The 23,722-nt window shown below is 38.3% G+C and overlaps 1 protein-coding gene across 1 annotated transcript in view; it reads right to left on the reverse strand.

Annotated features, from left to right (window-relative positions):
• Positions 1 to 7,695: 7,695 nt before the first annotated feature.
• LOC140530963 (uncharacterized) overlaps positions 7,696 to 23,722 on the reverse strand; it is a 67,290-nt gene continuing 51,263 nt past the window's right edge. Inside the window, exon 2 of the mRNA XM_072650127.1 lies at positions 7,696 to 8,764. Coding sequence (XP_072506228.1) covers positions 8,748 to 8,764 — 17 coding nt within the window. The 3' untranslated portion in view covers positions 7,696 to 8,747. The remainder of the gene's footprint in view (positions 8,765 to 23,722) is intronic.

Here is a 23,722-nt window from a genome sequence, read left to right on the forward strand (position 1 = left end):
TGGTGGAGGGAGACCCAAAGTATTAGGGAAAAAAAATGTCCCCTAAAAGGGAATAAGGTAAGAAAAATCTGATCCTTAATGCGGAGGAAGTTTGTTCATTTCAAGATTATTTTTCAGTGATCTTTATTAGATATGATGAATCTTGGCTTCCCTGTAATTACTGCTGCTAAATGGGTAGGCATTTTCCTCTGTCCATGGTCCTATTTCAAGGGTCTGAAATCTCTTCTTGGAACAAATCAGGGAAGAGAATACAAGGAGGTAAGAAAGAGAGATTTGTTTTTCCTAAGGCACTGGAGTTTGCTGAGTAGTGCTGTGATGGAATGTACACAAGAACTTATTTAAGTTACCACAGGGGTTGGGTCCTTGCCAGACTAAGAAAGTGGTCCTTACCTTGTGAAAGGGAAATCTGCCAGGAAGTCAAGATGTGTAAGTAAGGGCTGAGGGTGGTTAGGAAAGGAAATCAGCCTGTTCCAGCATAAAGAAAAAATGCTAGAGTTGAGTGACACATTGAAAACTGCCCTGGGAAGTTGACTTTGAAAGAAAACCCAAAGGCTTGGTCAGGTGAGGCTTAAGTGAAAATGACATAGCTGTTGTCTGGGAGGGTGAAAGAGAGACCTCAGTCACTCTCCAGTAGACAGGGGCTTCTCTCAGAAAGCAATCTTCCACAGTAGTGAATAATGCCTAAGGGATTAAGGAATAGTTATGGTGAGCCTTTTTTGATCCAAATGGCTATATCATTTCTTCAGATTTTCATACTTTCAAAGGGCTTCTTTATGATCTATTTCTTTCATTATTTTTTCACACATCCCTAAAAGGTGATTATCATTCTATTATAGCACAAGGGAGGAATGCTGAAGTTGATCCAAAAAGTCCCAAGATACATAACCATGAGTCAGCATTTTAGCTAAAGTTGCTGGGTATGAAATCTCATAGAATCATAGATTTAGAGATAAAAGGGACCTGTGAGGCCAACTAGCTCAACCTCAACCTTTTACAGATGAGGAAAGAGCAGTCCTCCAAATGTACCTCACAATATGCATATGTACAGGCACACAGGAGGAATATATAGCATTGAGAAAATGTGGTCCTAGTCACAGGTGACTTACAATCTGAAACATAACATTTAAAAAATTGTTATAGAAATACTAAGAAAGACATTGAAATAAAGTTATGTATAGGAAAAATCAAAGGTAGGTAGGACAGTCCAGTAGAAATCTGGTGCATTTGGAGATGTGGAGTCAGAGATCTGAGTTTGAGTCCAGGCTCTGTCACTCTAAAGTCACTGAGGCAAGTCACTGGCGTCTGTTGGAGCCTCAGTCTCTCTCTCTTTTTTTATATATAAAATAAGGGGATTAGACTAGATGGTCTTTCAGATCCTTTCTACTTCTATATCTACGGTCCTGTGATCCTTTTCTTGCCACTGATTGACTGAAAAAGCAGACTGGAGCAGCTATTTAAATGACAGTAGGATGGATGACTTGAGTTCAAATCTGACCTCTGACATTTACTAGCTGTGTGACTCTGGACAAGTCACTTAATCCTGTTGTCTCAGTTTCCTCGCCTATAAAATAAACTGGAGAAGGAAATGGCAAATCACTCCAGTAACTTGGTCAAGAAAACCCCAAATGGCATCATGAAAAGTTGGACACAATTAAAATGACTGCACAACAACAAAAGGGTTGATGGAATGGATGGAGGCAGGGAAAGAACCAAAGAGAAAGGACTTGGGGTGAATCAAAAAGCAGGAGATAATGATGTATTTTGTCATGAATGAAGCCAAGGTGGCAAAAGTTGTCTCAGCTTGGACTTAGGACTCAGTATAATGGTATAGTTGAAGTCAATTTTATAGACCTGGCTACTCATATATTAAGAGTCATAGCTATTTTTCTTTTGGTTAAATTTTTTTAAAATTATGAACTTAACAAAAATCAACAAACATAAACATTTCAACATACAAACAGAACTGATAAAAAAGATTGTATATACCATGAATCTCACTTCTATAAGTTCATACATGTGTGTACTGTGTATATATGCATACAAATATATATTTCATACATACACGTGTATGTGTATGTATGTAAACATGAAATATATATAATATATAATAAATATCACATCAGGCCAACAAATGACTTACTCTCAGAACTTTCATTCTTTTTTCATTCCATCATCGTCAAATATAGAAATATCAAATTTACAGATATTTAGATGTCATAGGGGAAATTTATTTTTAAAAAAATTTAATTGGAAATTCTGAGCAAAATGTAAACATTGCCATATTTTTAAATGGTCTTTATGAAACAGAAGTCATTATTTGTAGAGGACATAAACATATTATGTATAAAACTTAGTTTACTCATAAAAATGATCATATTTATCAGTCATATTTGGTATATTTAGAGAGATGAAGGACCAGAAAAGATGGAATAATTTTGGGGGAAAATTATTTTTTCAGGTTTATTTTTTTAAAATTTATTTGGAGGAAAGAACATGAAAAAGTCTATAAGGAAAAATCTGAGGGGGTTTTTCCCCATGAAATTTGTGTTTTATTTTTCTTGAGTCTTACATTTCCAAAAGTATTAATTTTCTTTTCTTTTTCATAGTTGTGCATTTTATGGCATCAAAGAACTAGAAATAAAGCAGATGTTCAAGAAGAGTAGTGCATCATAAGAAATGATGAATATAAAGAATTCAGAAAAGCCTGGGAAAAGCTGTATGGATTGATACAGAATGAAGTAAACAGAAGCAGAAAAATAACACACACAATAACAAAAATGTAAATGCAAAGAAAAAAACAATCAAACTGAATGCAGCATAATTATAAAGACCAAGTTTGACCCTAGAAGAGAGATGAGAAAATATGTATTTTCTCAACTAGCAAAGGTGGAGGATTATAGGTATGGAACAGTGTGTTTATTTTTAGACACTGCCAATGTATTGGTTAGATTTGCTTAACTGCTTTTTTCCTTTTATAGGTATTATTTTTTACCTGGAAAGATTTTCATGAACTGATGCAAAGTGAAACAGGTAGAACCAGGAGAACACTGTACACAGTAACAGCAACATTGTGCAGTGATCAACTATGACTGACTTAGAGATATAATGATCTAAGACAAATCCAAAAGACTCATGATGGAAAATACTATCTACCTCCAAAAAAAGAACTTATGGAAGTCTAGTTTTTACTTTATTTTTTCATAGTTTTTTCTTTTGTTCTGTTTCTTCTTATATGATATGACTAATATGGAAATGTGTTTTACATGATTGAATATATATAACCTATATCAAATCTTACCATCTTAAGGAGAAGGGAGGGGAAGGAGGAAGAAAGGAGACGGAGAAAATTTGGAACTCAAAATTTTATTTTTAAAAATGTTAAACATTTTGTCTTTACATGTGATCAGAAAAAATAAAATACTATTTAAAAGAAAAAAGTATTATTTTCAAAGGCCAACTTATGCCAAGCTCTCTACATTTACAGTAACCAGTTATCAATGAGTATCCTCAAGGCTATAAGCTAGACAAAATGGCAAAGTAAGGGAAATTTACCCCCACAATATGCTATTCCTCCTGTTGGTGCCTCTCTTAAACCTTTCTATATTATTTGCCCTCCCTCAGATGACTGTCTATTTACTTTCCCCCACTTCTCCTGACTCTTCCCAAAATGCAGTGCTCTTCTTGTCCCTGCCCTACAGGAGAGTATCCCAAGATTTGGAACACACACAGATACACACACACACACACACACACACACACACACACACACACACACACACACACACACACATGCCTCCATTGCCGGCCATATGTACCATGACAAAATTAGAAATTTACAATTATACTTCAATAGTAACCTCATGAAATCTGTGGTTTCATTGTTGTGTGTGCTCCCTCCACTAATGCAGACTGCAACCCCTTCACATCTTAGTTGACAGATTTCATGAGTTGTTAGGGCCTCCCAAATCCATCATCAGGCAGTCACCTTTCTATGGACTCTATTGATGTGCCTCTCCAAATTTAGCTCAGTTGGCCCGAGGGTGACACAGTTTGTTTCTAGGCCTGTACTTAAAGCCTGTCCAGCTTGGTAGTCAAGTCAAACCAGCAAGAATTCATTAAGCACTCATTCTATTCTGGGTACTGTGTGAAGTGCTGGGGATACAAAAACAGACAAAAAGAAAGACATTCCTTGACTTCAAAGAGCTTACCTCCTAATTGGGAAAGCTAACATATAAAAAGGAGCTGAGAATAACTTTCATAGAGTCTCAGTGCAAAATTGGAGAATGAAAGATGGATGGCTGAGTCCTTTCTCAAAGTGAAAATTCTGGGGAGAACTCTCCATTGGCAGTAAGGTGCTACAGGAAAGACAAAGACAGCTGAGGCAGAGCAGTGAAGTGATGGTGCTCCATTGTCCTACCTTTGGGGAATATGAGGGACACTTCCACAACACCATGAAGCAATAGAGGAAGACTTTAGTGGGGGTAGAGGGTACTATTGTGCTATGAAATAATAGTATTTGGAAACTTCAGGCATCAAAGGAGATGAAGGTTGTGAAAGTACTTTTTAAGCTCTAAAGTGCTACTGATAAAAGGCATTATTATTAAAGACAGTATACGATGGTAAAAAGAGAATCCTGAGGTGGGCATCAGTACAGCTGGGTTCAAGTGTCAGTTTTGGCATTTAATTTTACCCATTTCCATGACCTCGGGTAAGGTCTCCTCTTTGGACGGCTGTCTTCTCATCTGTAAAATGACTAAGCTGTACTAAAAGATCTCTAAGAGTACTTCCAGCTCCCACAGTCATTATTAGTAGGACATTCGGTGCTTTGCTCCCTGGTGATGTTGACTGCAGCAGACGACAAAATACGCCTCTATTAAAAAGCTCTGCCCCCAAATACCTCCCACAATTTATTCACAAGGGGTTCCTAGCCTTTGAGATTTTCTGAACTGGCATACAGAACATAACACAAGGACTGTCACTTTCAAAGGTACTTTGTCGTTGGAGTTCATTTTTACAAATGCCTTGGGAAAATTTCTCGTCTGAACAAGTCCTAGGATGCAGGACACCCGGGGTATCTTTTTATTATTTCTGGACGATATAGTTGAGTTCCTGAATGACCTTTTCTCTGCTGTTTCTGCTCCTGTCCCCAGGCAGCTTTCCTACTTATAAAATAGAGATGACAGGAAGGATAGAGTATTGCGTGGCCATGGGTAAGTCACTTAACCTATCAGTGCCCCAGGCAACTCTCAAAGACAAATTACAAAGGAGGTGTTCACCAGTGTCTGTAGAGAGAGTTTCCACATTGGGGAGTTCCCTACACCAGAGACCAAAAATTGAGAAATAAAGATAATAACATATGACTACTTCCAAAGAATGACCAGGCTATTAATATAGTGCTCTGAGTTCTGCAGAAGAGAAAGTACAATATACATTATTGTTATTACTTCCCATCATGTTCTGGATTTTCGCTAGTTTTCATTAGTAATTTCATTAACAAATACTAACTTAATTTCATTAAATTATTAATTAATTGTTGATGTATTAAAGTGTAAATATTAAGGAATTAGACTTTTGATCCTATAATCAGATCAATTTTTTTCATAACCAGTTGAATGCTTCCAAAACGTGAGAGAGCTGCGAGAGAGGGTTAACGCTCATTTTAAATGGCTACTTTGTTCTACTAGTTTATCATACAGAAATTTAGCTTTGAGGGTAAAAGTTTTATTCTGTAGTTCTCTTCAAAGCTGTGCTATATAATAATCGCATTCTCCTATGCAATATACAATATTATATTGTGGCTTGGCTGTGGGGGCCCTTGCTTCTCTCTCTTGCTTCACTTTAAGTGAACTGAGGGAAGGGTCACTGGGCATGCTGTATTGGGAGCTAAATAGGGAAAGTGGAATTCAAATTTGATCTCACAGACTTACTAGCTGTGTGATCCTGGGCAAGTCACTTAACCCTGTTTAGCTCAGTTTTCTCATTTGTAAAATGAGATGGAAAAGGAAAAGGCAAGTCACTCCAGTTCTCTGCCAAGAAAACCCAAATGGGGACACAAGGAACAACTGGAAACAGCTGAATAAGAACAATGAAAGGAAGGGTCATGGGGTATGTCTGCTTTAGGAATTTCTTAAGTCACTGCTTCACTTGGGATGGGGCTGACATCTATATACAGGGAACCAGCAGCCTTAGGAAAGTTTAATATATAGAATAACAAGAGGTTAGAATTGGAAGTAACTTTAGAGATCATCTATCTCAATTCCCCTTCCACATGTATATGTATATATGTGTGTGTGTCTGTATACACATGAACAGAAGCCAAGTCTGGTAATCAAACACAAGTCTTCTGTCCCAAAATTTAGTATATCATCATACATAGCTATTAAGTGTCCGAGGCCACATTTGAACCCAGGAAGATGACTGACTCCAGGTACAATGCTCTAGCCACTGTGCCACCTAGTTGCCCTCCCTATAAAATTGTGTCCTGTTTACTCTATTTTTCTTGTACTGTTTTCTTTACCTGCTGTCTCTCATTCTAATGGAATGTAAACTCCTGGAATGCAAGGACCATTTTTGCCTATCTTTGTACCCCTGTGGTCAGCATACTTCCTGGAACATAGTAACTGCTTAATACTTGTTGGATGAAAAAAATGACAATATATCATAGAACTTTGAATACCTCTGGTATTTAAGATTTGATTATCATTCCATGATTTTAATCTGAGAATTGTGGTCAAAGGGATTCCTAATCATCACATGAGTGAGTGAAACCCAAGCTGGGGTGAGCCCAAAGATCCCAATGCAGATTCAAAGTCTAGAAACAAGTCCTGAAGTCAGTAAGTAGGGTTGGGGTCTGTCAGTGAAGTTAGGATCAAGAACACAAATAGAACCTTGGATGACTAGGGGTGTGATATCTGAAGTTGTGGATGGCTAAGGGAATTCTAGCTTCCCTCAGGATCTTAACTGCATTCATTTACCCAGGCTTAACAAGTGTTTGGAGCAGCTTTATTCACATTACAAGGGGGCACAGACAATGGGGAATTCTGGATTGTTTATTGGAGAGTTTCCTAAATTTTACTGCTTGGATGTTTAATCCAAGTGAAGGATAAATCCTTACCCCCTCAAACTTTAACTTGGAGAAACCCTCAAAACATACTTGATGATAGATTTATGGATCACATGATCTAGAGCTTGAAGGAAAACAACTGAGGCCTAATGACTATCTGTTCAGCAAGCATTTATTAACCACCTACTATGTGCCAAAGCAATGTGAGTTAACTTGATTTGCCCAAGGTCACACAAGCAGAGCCAAAATTCAAACCCAGGTCTTCTAAATTCAAATCTAGTGCTCAGAGGCTATTCCTTTCCATTTCTATTTCCATCTTAAAAAGTCTGACCCTTCACATTGGGAAATATGTTGCAATGCAACAAGCCATCTATACTTCATTCCTCTTTTGAGATCACTGTTAACCCTCAGACATCTCCACTGACAACTCAAACTTAACACATCTAAAACAGAACTCATCTTTTCCCTTAAAGCCACCTTCCTCCACACCTCTCTGCCTGCCATCTTTCTGGGCTACTCTGGAATCAGTGTTGACTCATCACTCTTGTCTTACCTCTATTATCTAGAAAGTTTCCAGGTCTTCCTCATTTTACCTCCACCAACATATATGTTGTTTCCTTCTTCTTTCCCCATTTACTACTATGGTTCAGGTACTTAACATCTCTTTGGGAGCCTCTCAATTTTAAAGCCCCATTTTAACTCAAATCTCTCCCTTTTCCAATTCACTCTTCACACAGTTACCAAATTAGTATTCCTAAAGACACAGGTTGGATCCTTTCACTTCTCTACTCCGAAAACTTCAATAGGTTCCTATGGGCTCTAGGACAAAACACAAAATCCTCAACCTGGGATTAAAGTTCTTGACTGTCTAACTCTTATCTACCTTTACAGACATTTCATATTACTTAAATTCAAACACTCCAATGTCAAGTTACATTAGCCTGCTAGTTATTTCCAAATTTAACACCCAATCTCCCACCTCTGTGCCTTTGTACTACCTGTCCCCCAAGGTTGGAATGCACTTCTACCTCACCTCCAACTCTTAAAACCCCTAATTTCAAGTATCAACTAAGGTGCCACCTCCTACACAAGGTTTTTCATGATGACCTATCCCCTTGTAAATATTCTCTTTCTCTTGAATTTAACTCTCCCAGTAGTTGTTATTTCATATAATTAGAATATGAGTTCCTTGAGGGTAGGAACTGTTTATTGTGTCTTTGTATCTTCAGTTCCTGGCACAGGGCAGGCACTCACTAAAATTAATGTTTGATGATCTGCTTTGGAGTCATCTTGTAATTCTGAGAAAATTATTCAAGAAGAGGTCAAAGTGTCACAAAACCAGTTTTTAGTGAATAGTGATTATTGAGATAGGAAAAAAAATAAGCCACACAGCATTTCTGGCTATATAACTGGTCCTAACATAAACAAAGTAATGAATGGTATTAAGCCTGTTAACCAGGCTTTGTTTCAAAGACTGATTCCAGAATATTGGAAGTTCTTTGAAATGATTTGGTTTGAATGGCTTGACACAGCACATGGATTTGGTCTGGGGGGATGGAATGGGAGAGGAAATTGAGGCAAAAATTAAGAGACTTACCCAGGGTCACACAGCTGGTAAATGTGTGAGACTGGGATTTTCCTGGCTCCAGGCCCGGTGCTCTTTCCTTTGTACCACCAGCTGCCTCTAAGTAGAAGAGAGGGCTAGAAAGAGGAAGAAGAGTTAGCAAATTAGAGGTTGCATACAGAATGAGGAAATTCCATTAGTGGGTGTGAGAGGACTTTTCCAAGGATAGGCCCCAAATTCTAAGCGAATGGAAGATGAGACCCACTTTCTTATTTTGAACTGTCATAACCACTTCTACTTCATTCTTCTCTGTTGCTTTGTCTTGGAGTTTTAGACAAATATGTTCATCTTCCTATTCTAAATGGAGCTTAATTGCCATCTTGGCTAGACGAAAGCATCACAGCCTAGAATAAAAGATTCCAGGTCAGAAGCCTTAGACGACAATTCCTTAGGGTTGGCAGAGACAAAGAGGAAGTTTGGGAAGCTGAATCCCAGAGCTTGGGTGGGGTACATATTAGACCCACAGAAGGAGGGACCAGCAGGCTGAGATCCACAAATAGAAAACACCTTCTCAAACAGACCAATTCTCTGGCCCAATCCTCTGACAATGACTTGGTCATTAAATATCTCATTTTCCTACAGCAGCCCATTTTCCTGGCTTTTCTAAGTCATTAATTATGACCATGTTTTCCCAAATGTGGAAATTCCCCTTGCACAGAAGTGGCTGCTGCTAGCCAACCCTCCTTTCTGAAGAAATCTCAACCAGTACAAAAACATTTTTTGTTTTCCTCAATTGCCCACAGGGAAAATTTCATCACTCTCCCCTACCCCACCTTTGTTTTCTCTTCCTTTAAGGCCCTCTGGCAATTTCCAGGAATCTAAATAAAACAGAATTATTTCGATCACTGGGACAGCTTTTTGATGTTTGACTTCCCACATTGGAAAAAGAACTCAACTTTTAATCAAATTTTCTGAATATCTTTTAGCAATAGAAAGTAATGTGGCTGAAACAAAAATGAGCTCAAATGCCAGACTGAACATTTCTGACCAACAAGATAGCTCTGAGACTGAGCTGCTCTGTTGATAAACATGGTCCAGAGGTAAAGGAAATGATTCTCATTTTGATCTTCAGTTTATACAGAATTCACCTAGGATGTCTCAGACATATTCGTCCCCTCATGGTAATAGTTCCATACTGAGCACATGGAAGGCGATCAGGAAGGTCTGAGTTCAAATGCTGGCTCAGATACTTAACATCCTGCAAAAGTCACTTAACCTATTAGCCTCTATTTCTTCATTTGTAAAATGAGGTTTAAAACAGCACCTGTTCTACAGGGTTCTTGTGAAGATCATATGAAATAATACATATAAAAAGTGCTTTTTCAAATCTTGAAGCATTATATAAACGCTAGGTAGGTGAGGCAGGTGGCTCAATGGACAGAGCTCTGAGTTTAGAATCAGGAAGACTTGAGTTCAAATTCGGCCTCAGACACTTATTAGTTGTGTGACCCTGGGCAAGTCACTTAATTTCTGTTTGCCTTAATCCACTGGAGAAGGAAATGGCAAACCACTCCAGTATCTTTGCCAAGAAAACCCCATGGTCAGTCTTGGCATGCTATAGTCCACAGAGTCATGAAGAACCAAGCAACAATTATTTACTTATTGCTTGATTGATTTTGGTCCTTGTTTAAAAATGATATTCAACATATCCATGACCAGTGAAACCACACTTGTTTGAAGTTGAGATACCTTGTTGCAACTACAAATCTATGCTTTAAAAAAAAAAAAAAGAATGAATTTGCCAAGCAAAATATGTAAAAGCAATGCAGGGATAATGTTAACTTCCTGAAGACAAACTGTATTCTAGCCTAGGGCCAAACATATAGTCAGCATTCCATGATGCTTCCTAAAATGAATTCTAATATTTTAGCAACATTCAACGACACAGACTACACTAGGGTCACACTTATTCAGTAAAGGATTAGCAAAAAAACTTATACTTGGCAGTCAGTAGTCAACTCTCAGTTAGTTTGGGTTATTTGAGAACCAGGTATGATAGAGTAAAGAGTCTGAGAAGTTTGATTAAATTTCAGCCTTACTGCATGACTTTGGACAAACCATTTAACTTCACTGGAGCCTCAATTTCATCACCTATAAAATGAAGGAGTTGAATAAGATGATTTCCTAGGTCCTTTCTATATCTAAATCCTTATGATCTTTGCATCATCCTTAAAACCTCCCCCCCCAAAAAAGCCCACCCCAGCTCTTCAAAGCATACTTTTACTAATTAATACTGACCTTCCTTTGTCCACATTTAAGGTACTGAGTATATGAAAAAATTCTAGTGGCTATTCAAAAAATATAATAATAAACAGTAATAATTCATGTTTATTGATGGTTCTGAGCACTTTCTGAATTACTTTTCTTACAATTGTGAAGTGAGGTTGATTGTGTAAGTAAAATTGTTACTGTTGTGAATCAATTGTGAGACATTGGCACAGGACCACCCTGTATGGCGTGCCCACATCAAAAAAGAGGCTACACTCAATGACAAAGTAGAATTGCTCAAAAGACATGTGAGATGTGCAGATGAAGAGACATCTCCAACTCCAAATGTTCATGTAGACTATTTGCCCAATTTGTATCAGAGCTTCTATTGATCTGATCAGCCACAGTCAATCAAACTGTACCTTGACACCAACATGGTGATGCCATTTTGTTCTTCTTTGAACAAGAAAGACAACAGCCATTATAACAGCACCAGTCACCCACACTTTATGTAGGCCCTTAGGAAAGTTCTTTTCCATACAAGATACTCTGTGGACTCACATCAACTAAAAGAACCTCATAGTTTATGAACCACCATTGATGTACCTGTTTACTTACTAGTTGTCTTGAGAAAACTATTAGTTCATAGCAAAAGCATTTAATAAAATACCACAGCAGCAGGCAAATAGCACTCAAACATTCACCTGTAAATCTGGGACACACTCTCCTACAGATATGTGCATCATCAGTGAGAAGAGTAGAAATGCACAGTGAATCTACATGCAGGGCCCTTGCCATTTTCCTTCCTTTTTGTTTGTATGGGAGAACCAAGGGATCTTGCATGGTCCCTGTCTACAAAGAGGAAGCTCCTGCTGGGCCTGTTCCCTGTTGGTCTCTAATGGGATGTAGTCCCTGGAACATAGCATCAGCCAGTCTCATATCCCTGGAGGGTTAGCTTCACCGAGCACATGGTTGTTGAACTTATCTCTCTGCTAACATCTTCTGGCTTCACCTGGAGTCTGCAAACAACAAGATGTCTCTTCATCATGAGAGAGGTCACTACCATCTATATCTTTTAGCTTAGAGCACAGGGATTTAACATCAGTTCTTTTAATGAGGGGGCAGGTTGGTCACAAACCTAACCACAAGATGAGGAAGAAACTCTCCCTAAGGAGAAGAATTTGTCAGATCCAAGAGTCTCTACTAATACTTTTCTCACCTGGAGAGTCATGCCTTCAGGGATCAAGTTCTTTTGGAAGACAGAACAAGAAAGCTAAGTACGCCCCACAGGCATTTAATCTATCTTTGAATATACTTGCTTATATTTACTGGGAGAAACTTTTTTTTTTAATGCAAGTCTCTATCTGATTTAGGATTAGAAAGTTCCCTTTAACTTCCATCAATTTCTTTCTGATTGCAAATCTACCCCCCTTCAAAATCATTTTTTTAATGATTGTTGCCTTTCAACAGATTGCCAAGCTCTGTCTGGGACTGAAGCTCTGTGATTTTTCTCATCTCTTCAAGAGGCTTTAGTTTGCCTGTGCAAACTAAAGGGAGAGATGACGATAACAAAACATCCCAGACTGAGTCAGGCATCACCTTCCTCCATTTCAATTCTTTGTTCCAACTTCCTGTCTTTATTATATGTAAGTGGCTGGCAACAAGTCTGTCTCATTCCTGGACTTCCAGCAGCCTTACAAGAACAATTCACATTTTTGTGGAGTGTTAAAACACTTTTCCCACAAAAAGCCTGTGAGATACATAGTGCAAGCCTTATTATTTTCATGACTTATATTGTTCATATTGAAACAATGTAAGACTAAGCCAGAAACTGAAACCTATTAGTCCATATTTAACAGTAATATCTAACAAATATTCATTAGGTAGTTATGAGCTGCATGGTCCAGACCAATGTTTTAGGGACTAGGGGAAGATACAATAATAACATACAGGTCTTGCCCTCAAGAAGATTAGAATCTAGTAAGAAAGACAAATTTATACATAGATAAGGAGTACAAGAAAGTACCTAAGAGAAGTACAAAGGACCAGGAGATGCAGTAAGGAAGAGATCACTTCCAGCTCAGGTGGGAGTCAGGGGAAAAAGCTTGTTGAAAGAATGGACAAATGAATGAATGATCAGGGAAGAGTTTGTGGAAGAGGCAATATTTGGGAAGAGTATAAAAAGTTGAATAGGATTTCAACCTATGGGTGTGAGATTGGGGAAAGGCATTTTACATACAAAGAAAAGTTTGATGTGGGAACATGGGAAAGCTTGGAAAGTGTTTGGGAGATGATTCATCTAGTTTGGCTGGAATGGGGAATACCTGATAGAGAGTAATGTGAAATAAGCCTGGAAAGATAGGTTGGAGCCAAATTTTGGAGGCCTTGAAGCCCTAGAACTATGGATATTAAAAATTTATCTGAGGAAATCCAATTAATGAAGCAGCAAGCATTTATGTGCCTACTAGGTGTCAGGCCCTACACCAAGGGTTAGAGATTCAAAGACTGAAATGAAATAATCTCTGTCCTCAAGGAATCCACATGGAGGGAGGAGGGGCATTATGTACTTATGTGAGTATATACACAATATTTGCAAAATAACTACAAGGGTTTTTGGGGGGATGGAGAGAGAGGCACTGGGGAGATTGGGAATATCTCCATTTAGGAAATGGCATCTGGGCATCTGAGCTATGAATGATCAACTCAGAATCTGAGTAGCATTTCTCTTTGTCATCTCCTGAGGAACCTGAGAATGTTTAATGCAGGGAAAAGAATTGGGGGGGAGCATGACAATTATCTTAAAAAAATTTTTAATTTAAATTGTAATTTTTTTATAATTATCTTCAAGAACTTAAAGAATTATTATGTAGAAGAGGAGTTATAGACTTGTTCTGCTTATATTCCAAAGATAAAATTAGGAAAAAGGATCGGAAGATGCTGAGTGAAGTCCTACAGGCAGGAGGCAGACATCAAGGGCACAAGTAATGGAGTTGGCTTTGAGTAGAAAGAGAGCCAGGTCTTCTTCAGAGACATAAGGGGAAAGGCATATTGCTTACGGGAGCTTGCTCAGCACTGGGAACAAAGTGGACATTCAATGAATACCTATCGAATTGAACTGGGAGAACAGTTTTCAATTCAATTCAATAATAAGTATTTATGTAGCTTCTACTATGTGTTGTTGATATACTCAATTATGTTGACAGTTTTCCTAATATTGAACCAGTCCTGCATTTTTAGAAAAATCCCACCTGGTCATAGCATGTGATCTTTGTGATAAATTGCTGAAACCTCCTTGCTAGTATTTTAATTAAAATTTCTGTACTAATATTTGTTAGGAAAATTAGTTTATAATTTTCTTTCTCTGTTTTGTCTCTTCCTGGTTTACGTATCAACACCATATTTGTGTCATAAAAGGAATTTGATAAGACTCCTTCTTTGCCTATTTTCCTAAATTGTTTATGTAGTATTTGGGATTAATTGTTCTTTAGATGTTTGGTACAATTTGCCTGTGAATCCTTCTAACCTCTTCTATACGTGAGGCATCTTGCTTGGCAATGATGATACAAAGACAACACTTTTTCTAAAAGGTCCTGACATCAAAGAGCTTACTTTTAATCAGAGGGATACAACATGTACAAAGAGGAATAAATTCAAAATAACTTCATAAGGAAGAGATATGTTCCAAAAACATCTTGGAAGCTCTGTAAAATCAGGCCTCTTTTGTTATTAGCATTTTCTCCATCACTTCCTTAACTTGAAACAATCAACAAAACAATAAATCAAGCCCTGATTTACAGCTGATTTCTGAAGTGCAAATGCTCACACTGAAAATTTTAACCATTGACTCTTGGGAACTGGCTTGAGCAGGACCGAGCACATCCCTACAAAAATGCTTGTTTCTTATCTTTTACCTCTGCAACTTACAGATTCATTCATTCTGATGAATATTCATTTGATTAAGATTCTTAATCAAAATTCTAAAAGTTCTATTTTTTCCTAAGTGGCATGATACCTTAGGAGTTTCTATTAGGTGATAAAGGAATCCGAAGACTGATGAATGTCAGTACAGCCTTTCTACAAGGCTGAACCTGTATTTTGCACCAGAAGAATAAAGAGATAATAGGAAATATTAATTGATTTGCAGTTTTCCAATAAAGAACTGAACCGGGGATAAAGGGAATTGGTCCATCTTAACATGGTGAAAAAAGTACTGGATTTAAACCCTGAATATCTGAGTCTTCATTCAGTCCTGGTTTTGCCACTTACTATTCATGTCAACTTAGACATGTCATTCAAATGCTCTGAGCCTCAGTTTTCTCATCTGTAAAATGGTACTAACAATCATACTGTCAACCTCATGGAGTTGATAGAGGTAGCTGTGGTATAGTGTATAATTAGGAGAGTACTGAGTTTGGTGTTAGAGGACCTGGTCATCTGTCCTCTTGGAAATGAAGGACCAACTCCAGCACCACCAAGAGAGGACCTGGGTTTGAATCTTAGCTCTGCCAATAATTAGCTATAATTGGCTGTTATTAACTGCAATTGGCTGTAGATCAGTCACTTTATCTTACTGGGTCTCAATTTCTTAACCTGTAAAATGGGCAGGATAATAGTTGCACCATCTACCTCACAAGGTCACTGTAATAAAAGTACTTTTAAAAATGAAGCACTTTGTAAACTGTGAAGTGTCTTCTGCTAGGAGGCATAATAGACAGAGCACTAAGACCTGAGTTCAAGTTCAGCCTCAGACATTTACTTGCTGTATGAGCCAAACCTAGGCAAGTCACTTAATCTTTTCCTGCCTCAATTATAAAATGGAGATCATAATAATATCTACCTTCTGGGGTTGTAAGGATCAAATGAGATGATGTTTGCAAAAGTGCTTTCTTAGCACAGTGCCCAGCACATGGTAGGTGTCGGAGAAATGTTAGCTATTATTACTATTAATGTGACATATTATTAACTAGCCCAAACCTGGGAGCACCTTCCCAGAAATTTATAGTCTCCATTAAGATATCCTTCCTCCTCCAACAGAACTCACTGTTCTGCTTGTGAAATTGTTGCCAGGTTCCCACTATAAAAGAGCACTTATACGCACAACTGTTCCCTTCCAGGCCTTTCTTTTTAAGGGAGCCAAGAAATTGGAAAAGGATCATGGATTGCAGACACGAGGATGTCTCCAAGATCTCTATAGGCTGCTGCAAACTCACACATTTAACACACCAAAGTTCCCCCCACCCCATACACACACACCCAAGGAGGGAGTTCGTTCACTTTGATTTGAAAATCTTTTTATACCTCTGATTTTAGCGACTTTAAGTTTGCCACCTGAATGCAACATTAACATAATCCTCTGCTTTTCATTTGATGAATGCACCTGTTTCTTAGACTTCATTTTCCCAGGTTTATAATCATCTCTTCCAAAGGGTTTGCCTGAACTTTATGCACTGCTCCTGAAAAGGCAGCTGCAACAAGCTGATGGTACATACAGTATTTAAATGAAGTTTTATGAAATTGTTAAAGCTTGCAATGTGGCATTTATCAGCACAGAATAATGACAGTGCAGTTTAGAGACAGTCGGGATTGGACAGAGCCAGGAAGCCTAGGGTCTGGTTTCAGCTTTGCTCTTTGTAAAACAAAGGGATTGGATGAAATGATCTCTTCCAGCTCGAAAATTCTATGATTCTATAATCTTTCTGAAACTGCTTACTGAAATGGCTCCAGCTTTCTTGAAAGGTCCATTTCTAAGGGGACAGCAGAGGCTGTTCAATTTTTTAGACATGAGTGCATCTAGAAGCTAATTATAGCTGTTGGTAATCCTATATTATTGGTTGTAATGGCAAAGAAGCAGAGCCAATAGGGAATCGAGGATTGCCTTTGGGATGGCTGTCTGATGGGAACTATTGGGGCAGTGGCTGGGAAGGGAGAAAAATGGAGGAAAGGAAGGAAGCAGCTTCCCAACTGTGTTAAAAATCAATCAATTAATCAATAAATCAACAAGTATTTATTAAGGGCTTACCATGTGCCAAGTCCTGTGCTAGATATTAGGGATATAAGTGCAAAAGGAAGAAAATGAGCTTGCAATGAACTCACATTATAACAGAGCAGACAAGTACATATAAAAATACATACAGCATGAATATGGTTTATATGTATATACATGTACATTATACACACACATATATACATACATATTTATGTAAATAACTTGAGACTTACACACGTATGTAATTTGGGAGTTGATTAGGGAAAGCCATAATCAATTTAATGAATTCTCCAGAATCAACTTCATGAGATTATAGGGTCTGGACCTTTGTCAGAAGGGCGTACCTCCTGATAGAGAGAGGATGGATTCAGGATGCTGGCTGAGAGATTTTTCTTTTGGACATGACCAGTGTTTTGCTCGACTATATACATGTTTGTTACAGATTTTGGTTGTTTTCTTTTTCAGTAGGGGGTGGGGAGAAGTGAGGAAAGAAAGCAAATCTTCATGATAGTGAAATAAAATTTAATTTAAACAACAAAGAAAAATGGAAGAGGCCCCCTTCATGGAGCTAGCCATATGTTGGATCTCCCTGACAAGAGAATGAAAGTTAAGTCTTCCGACTGGTCCCAGGGATTGGGACTTCCACCCGATTATTAGTTGACTGAGGTAGAATGAAGAGAATGGTCCCTTTTCAGAGAAACCATCCTCCCTTTGGTCTATAACAATGAACGACCTCTTTTACATTTCTCTTTCTTCATTTCCACACCAAAATACAGCAAATTGGGTTGGGGCACAGGGGTTGCAGAAGGGTTTTCTCTCTTCCTCATCCCTATGCATAGCAACAATAGTGATTTGCAGCAGCACACAGCAGTGGGAGACATGGAAACCTCTGGAAGGGTGGTTTCTGGACCTCCTAAGTTAGGCTATCTTTTGCTTTTTCTGTTTCCTCTTCTGAGCACTAGTCAGTGAATGCTGATCCTGAGGAGAGATTTTTTCCAGACTGGGAGTTACTTTATTGGCAAACCTGAATTCCTTAGACCACTCCTGAATTGGGAATCAGATACCTCTCTCTGAGAAGGAGATGAGAGCTGACAGCTGGGGGACTAAAGCCACATGATGAGGGGCCTGGAGATCTGTTCCTGCCGTCCCCTCCATGGAATTGCTATGAGTTTCTCACATGAAGCAGGTCCCAGGTGAATGGGGGGCAGGGGGTGGTATTTGTTCAGTATAAAGTATCTTTACCTCCCAGGAACGTTTAATGAGTATAATGGGCTATTGAATTGTTTTATGTTTCCTGTATTTGTTTATACATGCCTATCTGTCTTTTGTGTCTGATCCATTTTCTGTGGTAGAGGAAATAAGAAGATGTCTCATACCTAATACCCATTTCATAAACCTTTTTGGAGGAGAATCATATAGGGAAACTGTAGGTATAGCAAACTATACCTAATCTTGTGTGGAGGCAGAGGCCTGGAAAGACAATGTGACCCCCAAGGATCAGGCCCTGGGAACTATGTGAGCTCAGAGGTGAGGGAAAACCATAGGTGACAAATACACAACCAACAGTATTTATTAAGCATTTACTCTGTCTAGGCCCTATGATAGGCACTGGGGAGGTGAATACAAAAATGAAGCATTTCTTGCATTCAAAGATCTTTCATTCTATTGGGGCAGGTAACATGAATACCGAGAAGAATATGTAAAATAAGTATAAGGTAATGTGGGGAGGAGAGGAGAGAGACACTAGCAGCTGGAGAGAGCAAGAAAGGATTCACGTAGGAGGTGGCATTTGAGCTGAGTTTTTAAGAAAATTACAGATTTTAAAAGCCGGAGGTGAGGAGAGAGTGCTTTCCAGGCATGGGTAGCACCTGGGCAAAAGCATGGTCACTGGAGATGGAGTGTCATTCATGAAGAACAGTTAGACAGTCAGGGTGACTAGATCCCAAAAAAGGAGTGATGTATATATAGGAAAGCTGGATATGTAGGTTGGAGCCAAGGAGTGAAGGGTTTTAAATGCTCTTGGTCCCCTTGGACCCAGCAATACCACTTCTAGGTCTGTGTCCCAAACAGATCATAAAAACAGGAAAAGGACCCACATGTAAAAAAATATTTATATCAGCTCTTTCGGTGGCTTGAAGGGATGCCCATCAATTGGGGAATGGCTGAACAAGTTGTGGTATATAAATGTCATGGAATATTGTTGTGCTATATGAAATGATGAGTAGGCAGACTTCAGAAAAACCACAAAAGACTTACATGAACTGATGCTGAGTGAAATGGACAGAACCAGGAGAACACTGTACACAGTAATAGCCACATTATTGCAATGACTGACCTTGATAGACTTAACTCTTCTCAGCAATGCAAGGTTCTAAGACAATTCCAAAAGACTCATGATAGAAAATGCTTTCCACATCTAACCTGGGAGTATGAATGCAGATTGAAACATACTATTTGCTCTCCTTTTTTGTTTTGTTTTGGTTTTTTTCTTTCTCATGGTTCCTCTCATTAATTCTAATACTTCTATACAACATGATTAATGTGAAAATATATTTAATATGAATGTATATGTAGAGCCTATATTAGATTGCATACCATCTTGAGGAGGGAGAAAGAAAAGGAGGTGGAGAAAATTTAAAATTTATGGAAATGAATGTTGAAAACTAAAGATAAATAAATTTATTTTTAAAATGCTCTTAATTATCCCATAATTTCTTCTAGAAAAGTGGTTCTAGAGTCTTGTTCTGGAGTTCACGGACCTTTGGGGATATGTAAATAGATTGTAGAGGATCTCTGAACTTTAGTGGGAAAAATTAAACCATTATTTTCAGTACCCTTTGATTTCTTTTGTAATCTTATTTTATACATTCAAAAAAAATATCTAAAAAATAAATTCATAGGTTTCACCAGACTGCCAAAGGCATCCAAAAAAGATTAAGAATGCATGCTCCAGGATGGTCCTCAACACTTTTTGTTCCTTTAGCCCTTTTCAACAGCAACAAAAATATGTTGCAAATCCCCAGGGTAATCAAAACTGGTCATAATAGTCTTTATAACTATTCACTGCTTTAGACATCGTTAAAGAATTTTTAGTATGAACCCTTTGGACCATCCTTGGGAACCATTGGTTTAGACCAACCTTTCATCATCACAAATTTAGCTGGCCTATCTACTTTGTTCCATTTCTATCTAACCCTCAGGTTACCAGTATCCTTTTTTAAAAATTACTTCTTTTCTTTTTCAACGTAGATGTTCTTTATAAACTTATTTCAGCCATATAAGAATGTTTGGGGGGGATAAAGGACAGCGAGGAATCACAGTAAGATATGCACCAAACTGGTATACCCCTAGGACAGCCAGGTGGCACAGGGGATAGAGTGCCTGGAGTCAAGAAGACTCCTCTTCCTGAGTTCAGGAAGTTCCACAGCTCAGACACTGTGTATGAACCTGGGCAGGGGGCCATTTGCAATTGTCCTAATCTATACCTTGTCATTGGATGCAGATGTCTCCTGAGGAGAAAGTGAGGCTGGTGACTTTACACAGTCCTCCCTCACTTTAATCCAATTCACTTGTAAGTCATGACATCACCTTCCCTATATCATCGTCTTCTTTGAGAATGAAGGACAAACAACGACGACCCTGGGCAAGTGACTTAACCCTGTTTACCTCAGTTCTCTCATCTGTAAAATGAGCTGAAGAAGAAAGCGGCAAATCACTCCAGTATCCTTGCTAAGAAAACCCCAAATGGAGTCATGGAGAGTCAGACACAACTGAAAACAACTGAACAACAAGTATATGCCTAAAGATGGTGGTGGAAAGAGTAGAATAACAGAAAACACCCTGGACTTGGAGCCAGAGGATCTATATTGGAATCTCCTCTCTGACACTTTCTAGCTTTGTGAACAATAAGCAATTAACCTCCCTCTCACTTTCCTTATCTGTAATAATGCTAGCAGATCCTAAGCTTATGAAGCTGATGTACGGAGAGTAAACCTTACACCAATGTATGAATTCAGGATATATGTATTAGTACAAGCCTCATTTACCCAATTTTGATTTCCTTTGCCATCAGAGGGGTTAACAAATAGAAAATTGATTAACTGAAGCTTCCCCTTGTTCCAGGAACTGACAATGAAGGGGGGTAGAAAAGACAGATTCCTAGAAGAAGCCAGGAGCCTAGATAATCTACTGAGAGTATAATCAGCCCCTAAATTATCAAATGTCCATTACTTGCCTCCTTAGCTGTTTATACAAATGGCATTCAACTCAACATACATAAGAGTCTACCGCATAAACACAAACAATAAAGATAATTATGTAAGTCTACCCTCAAATGGGGTCATGAAGAGTAGGACACAACTAAATCAATCCAACACAACAAAAAAGCAATAGAAAAATGAGCAAAATATTTTCCTTTTCTTCAACTCTAGCATACCGTGGGATCAAGTTTAAAGGAAGTATAGGATGATTCCAAGAGTATTACAGAAGAACTTTGGAGTAAATAAGACTACTAGATTAGGAATCAGGAGACTTGGGTTCTAATCTAGCTTTGCCACTAACTTGCTTTGTCATCTTGTGTAAGTCATTTAACTTTTCCACTCCATATTTTTCATATCTATAAAATAAGTGCTATGTAATGGAAAATGATTAAAGTCCCTAAGGTTATTACACTCTTTTAACTGGTAAGGAGCTAAGTTGCTTTAGGACTATGATTTAGCAAACAGACTGTTGGCTCTGGGGTCATAAAGACTTTGTTCAGGTTCTGCCTCTGGCCAACACTAACTGTGTTAACCATGGGCAAGTGACTGTTGAGTTGCCTTAGGTCAGAGGCAATATGGTTTGGTACACAGAATGTTAGACCTGGAGTCAAGAAGACCTGGGTTCAAGTGCTGTCTCTGGTAAACACTAGATGTCAAACCAATCACTTAGCCTTTCCTGTCCCAGGTCTCTCTGTAATATGTAAGTGACTGATGAGAAGCAGGAATGTCTATGCTTTCTACCCCAAGGTCCCAACAACAACCTCAAAATCTACTTCCCAAGATTGGGGTAAGAATCACATTAAATAATTTATTTAAAATGTGATATAAATGTCAGCTATTCCTGCCAGTCAAATGAATTCTCCTCTTGAATGTATACAGTTTGAGAGTTAGTTCCACAAATGGATTTGGAAGATGGATATTTGCCCCTCTAGGATCTGCAGATTCACAGAACTTAAGAGACTTTAGCTATCCTCTAGTATAGGAGTACTTCACCTGAGGTCTTTGAACTTTTAAAAAATATATATATTTTTGATAACTATTTTTCAATCTAATTGGCTTTTCTTTGTAATCTTATGTACCTAATTTATGCATTTAAAAACATCATTTTGAAAGGGGGTCCACAGACTTCACCAGACCACCTGAAGGATCCATGGTGGAAAAAAAAGGCATGAACCATGAGCTAATTGAAACCAACGATTTTGTAAGTGAGGAACCTAAGGTACAGAGAGATTAAATGGCTCACTCCAAAATAGAACACAACTCATTTTACCTAAATCATCAAGTAGCTCACCTCGATTCTATATTTCTGTGGCCCATAGCAACATTTCCAACCAGAAACTTTGAAAGGAGAGGTTTCATCTAATCTACGTTGGCCTAAGTTATCCAACAAAAGCCTGATAGTTAAACAAAAGCTTGTCAACTCCTAATATCTTTCTTTTTTTATTCTTTTTCATTTTATAAAAAGATTAGCTTTATGCTCATCACAGTCTAGTGGGGCAATGCCACATTTTCTTTACTTTCATCCTTTTCCCCTCTCTCACTATGCCACTGAGGATTTTGATTTGAAAATTGATAATAATCCAGTCAAAGAATTTACTGAATGCAAAAGAAAGAGGACAAATGATGCTTAAAATATCTCTGTAGGCAGCACGCACATTACTGATCAGGCCAGGCTTCCTAGGCATGACCTTGGAGGTCAGAGCCAGGGCCCAGCTGCTAGTACACAGTGATAACAGGTTTGGACAGCTTTGGTTTCACTCTGATTTGGTGTTAGAGGCAACACGAGGGTTAGTCAGGACAGAAGCCCTTGGGAGCCAGGAAGATTCCCTTCCCCCTCTGCTTTTTTTTTTCTTTTTATAAGAATAAAAATATTTATAATATTTTAGACCAACTAGAATGTAATTTATTTTTATTAGTAATTGTAACAAGAAGTTACCTCGTGCTTGAAAACTGGGAGAAAGCTTCACATTGTCTCATTTGATTCTCTGAACAATGCTCTGAGGCAGATACTAAGTCTTTAACTCTTTCCTCTCTCATCCCTTCCATGGCCACCTTGTTACATCCATCCCTTGAAATGTATATGGAGACGCCAAAATGTTGAAAAAGATTAAGAGCCAGCTTATATTTGGAGCAATAGAGTATGCAGGAGGGGAACTGTGGCAGATTTGAATTGAGGATATCTCTGGCATGGCATCATTTTTTCAGAGGTCATCCAGGAGCTTCTACCTGGGTGGAGTCAGGCAGCCATTGGGTACCAGCTTTCTACCTTCACAGTTCACTAAAGCATCTATCATTTCATCCAGTCTGGACAGAGTACCTCCTTTTAGATCTGGGGTCCTTAGTCTGAGGTCTGTGAACTTGTTTTTATTTTTGTTTGTTTGCATTTTAAACAATAGTTTGATAACTGTATTTCAATAGAATTGGTTTCCTTGGTAATCCTATGTATTTTATGCATTTAAGAGCGTTATCCTGAGAAGAGTCCATAGGTTTCACTAGACTGCCCAAGGGGTCTGTGACTCAAAAAAGGTTAAGCACCCCTATTTTGACTCACCTGCTGGAAGTACAGACAATAAACTCAGGAG

Source organism: Notamacropus eugenii, chromosome 3 (genome assembly GCF_028372415.1).
Source record: "Notamacropus eugenii isolate mMacEug1 chromosome 3, mMacEug1.pri_v2, whole genome shotgun sequence".
Classification (NCBI taxonomy): domain Eukaryota; kingdom Metazoa; phylum Chordata; class Mammalia; order Diprotodontia; family Macropodidae; genus Notamacropus; species Notamacropus eugenii.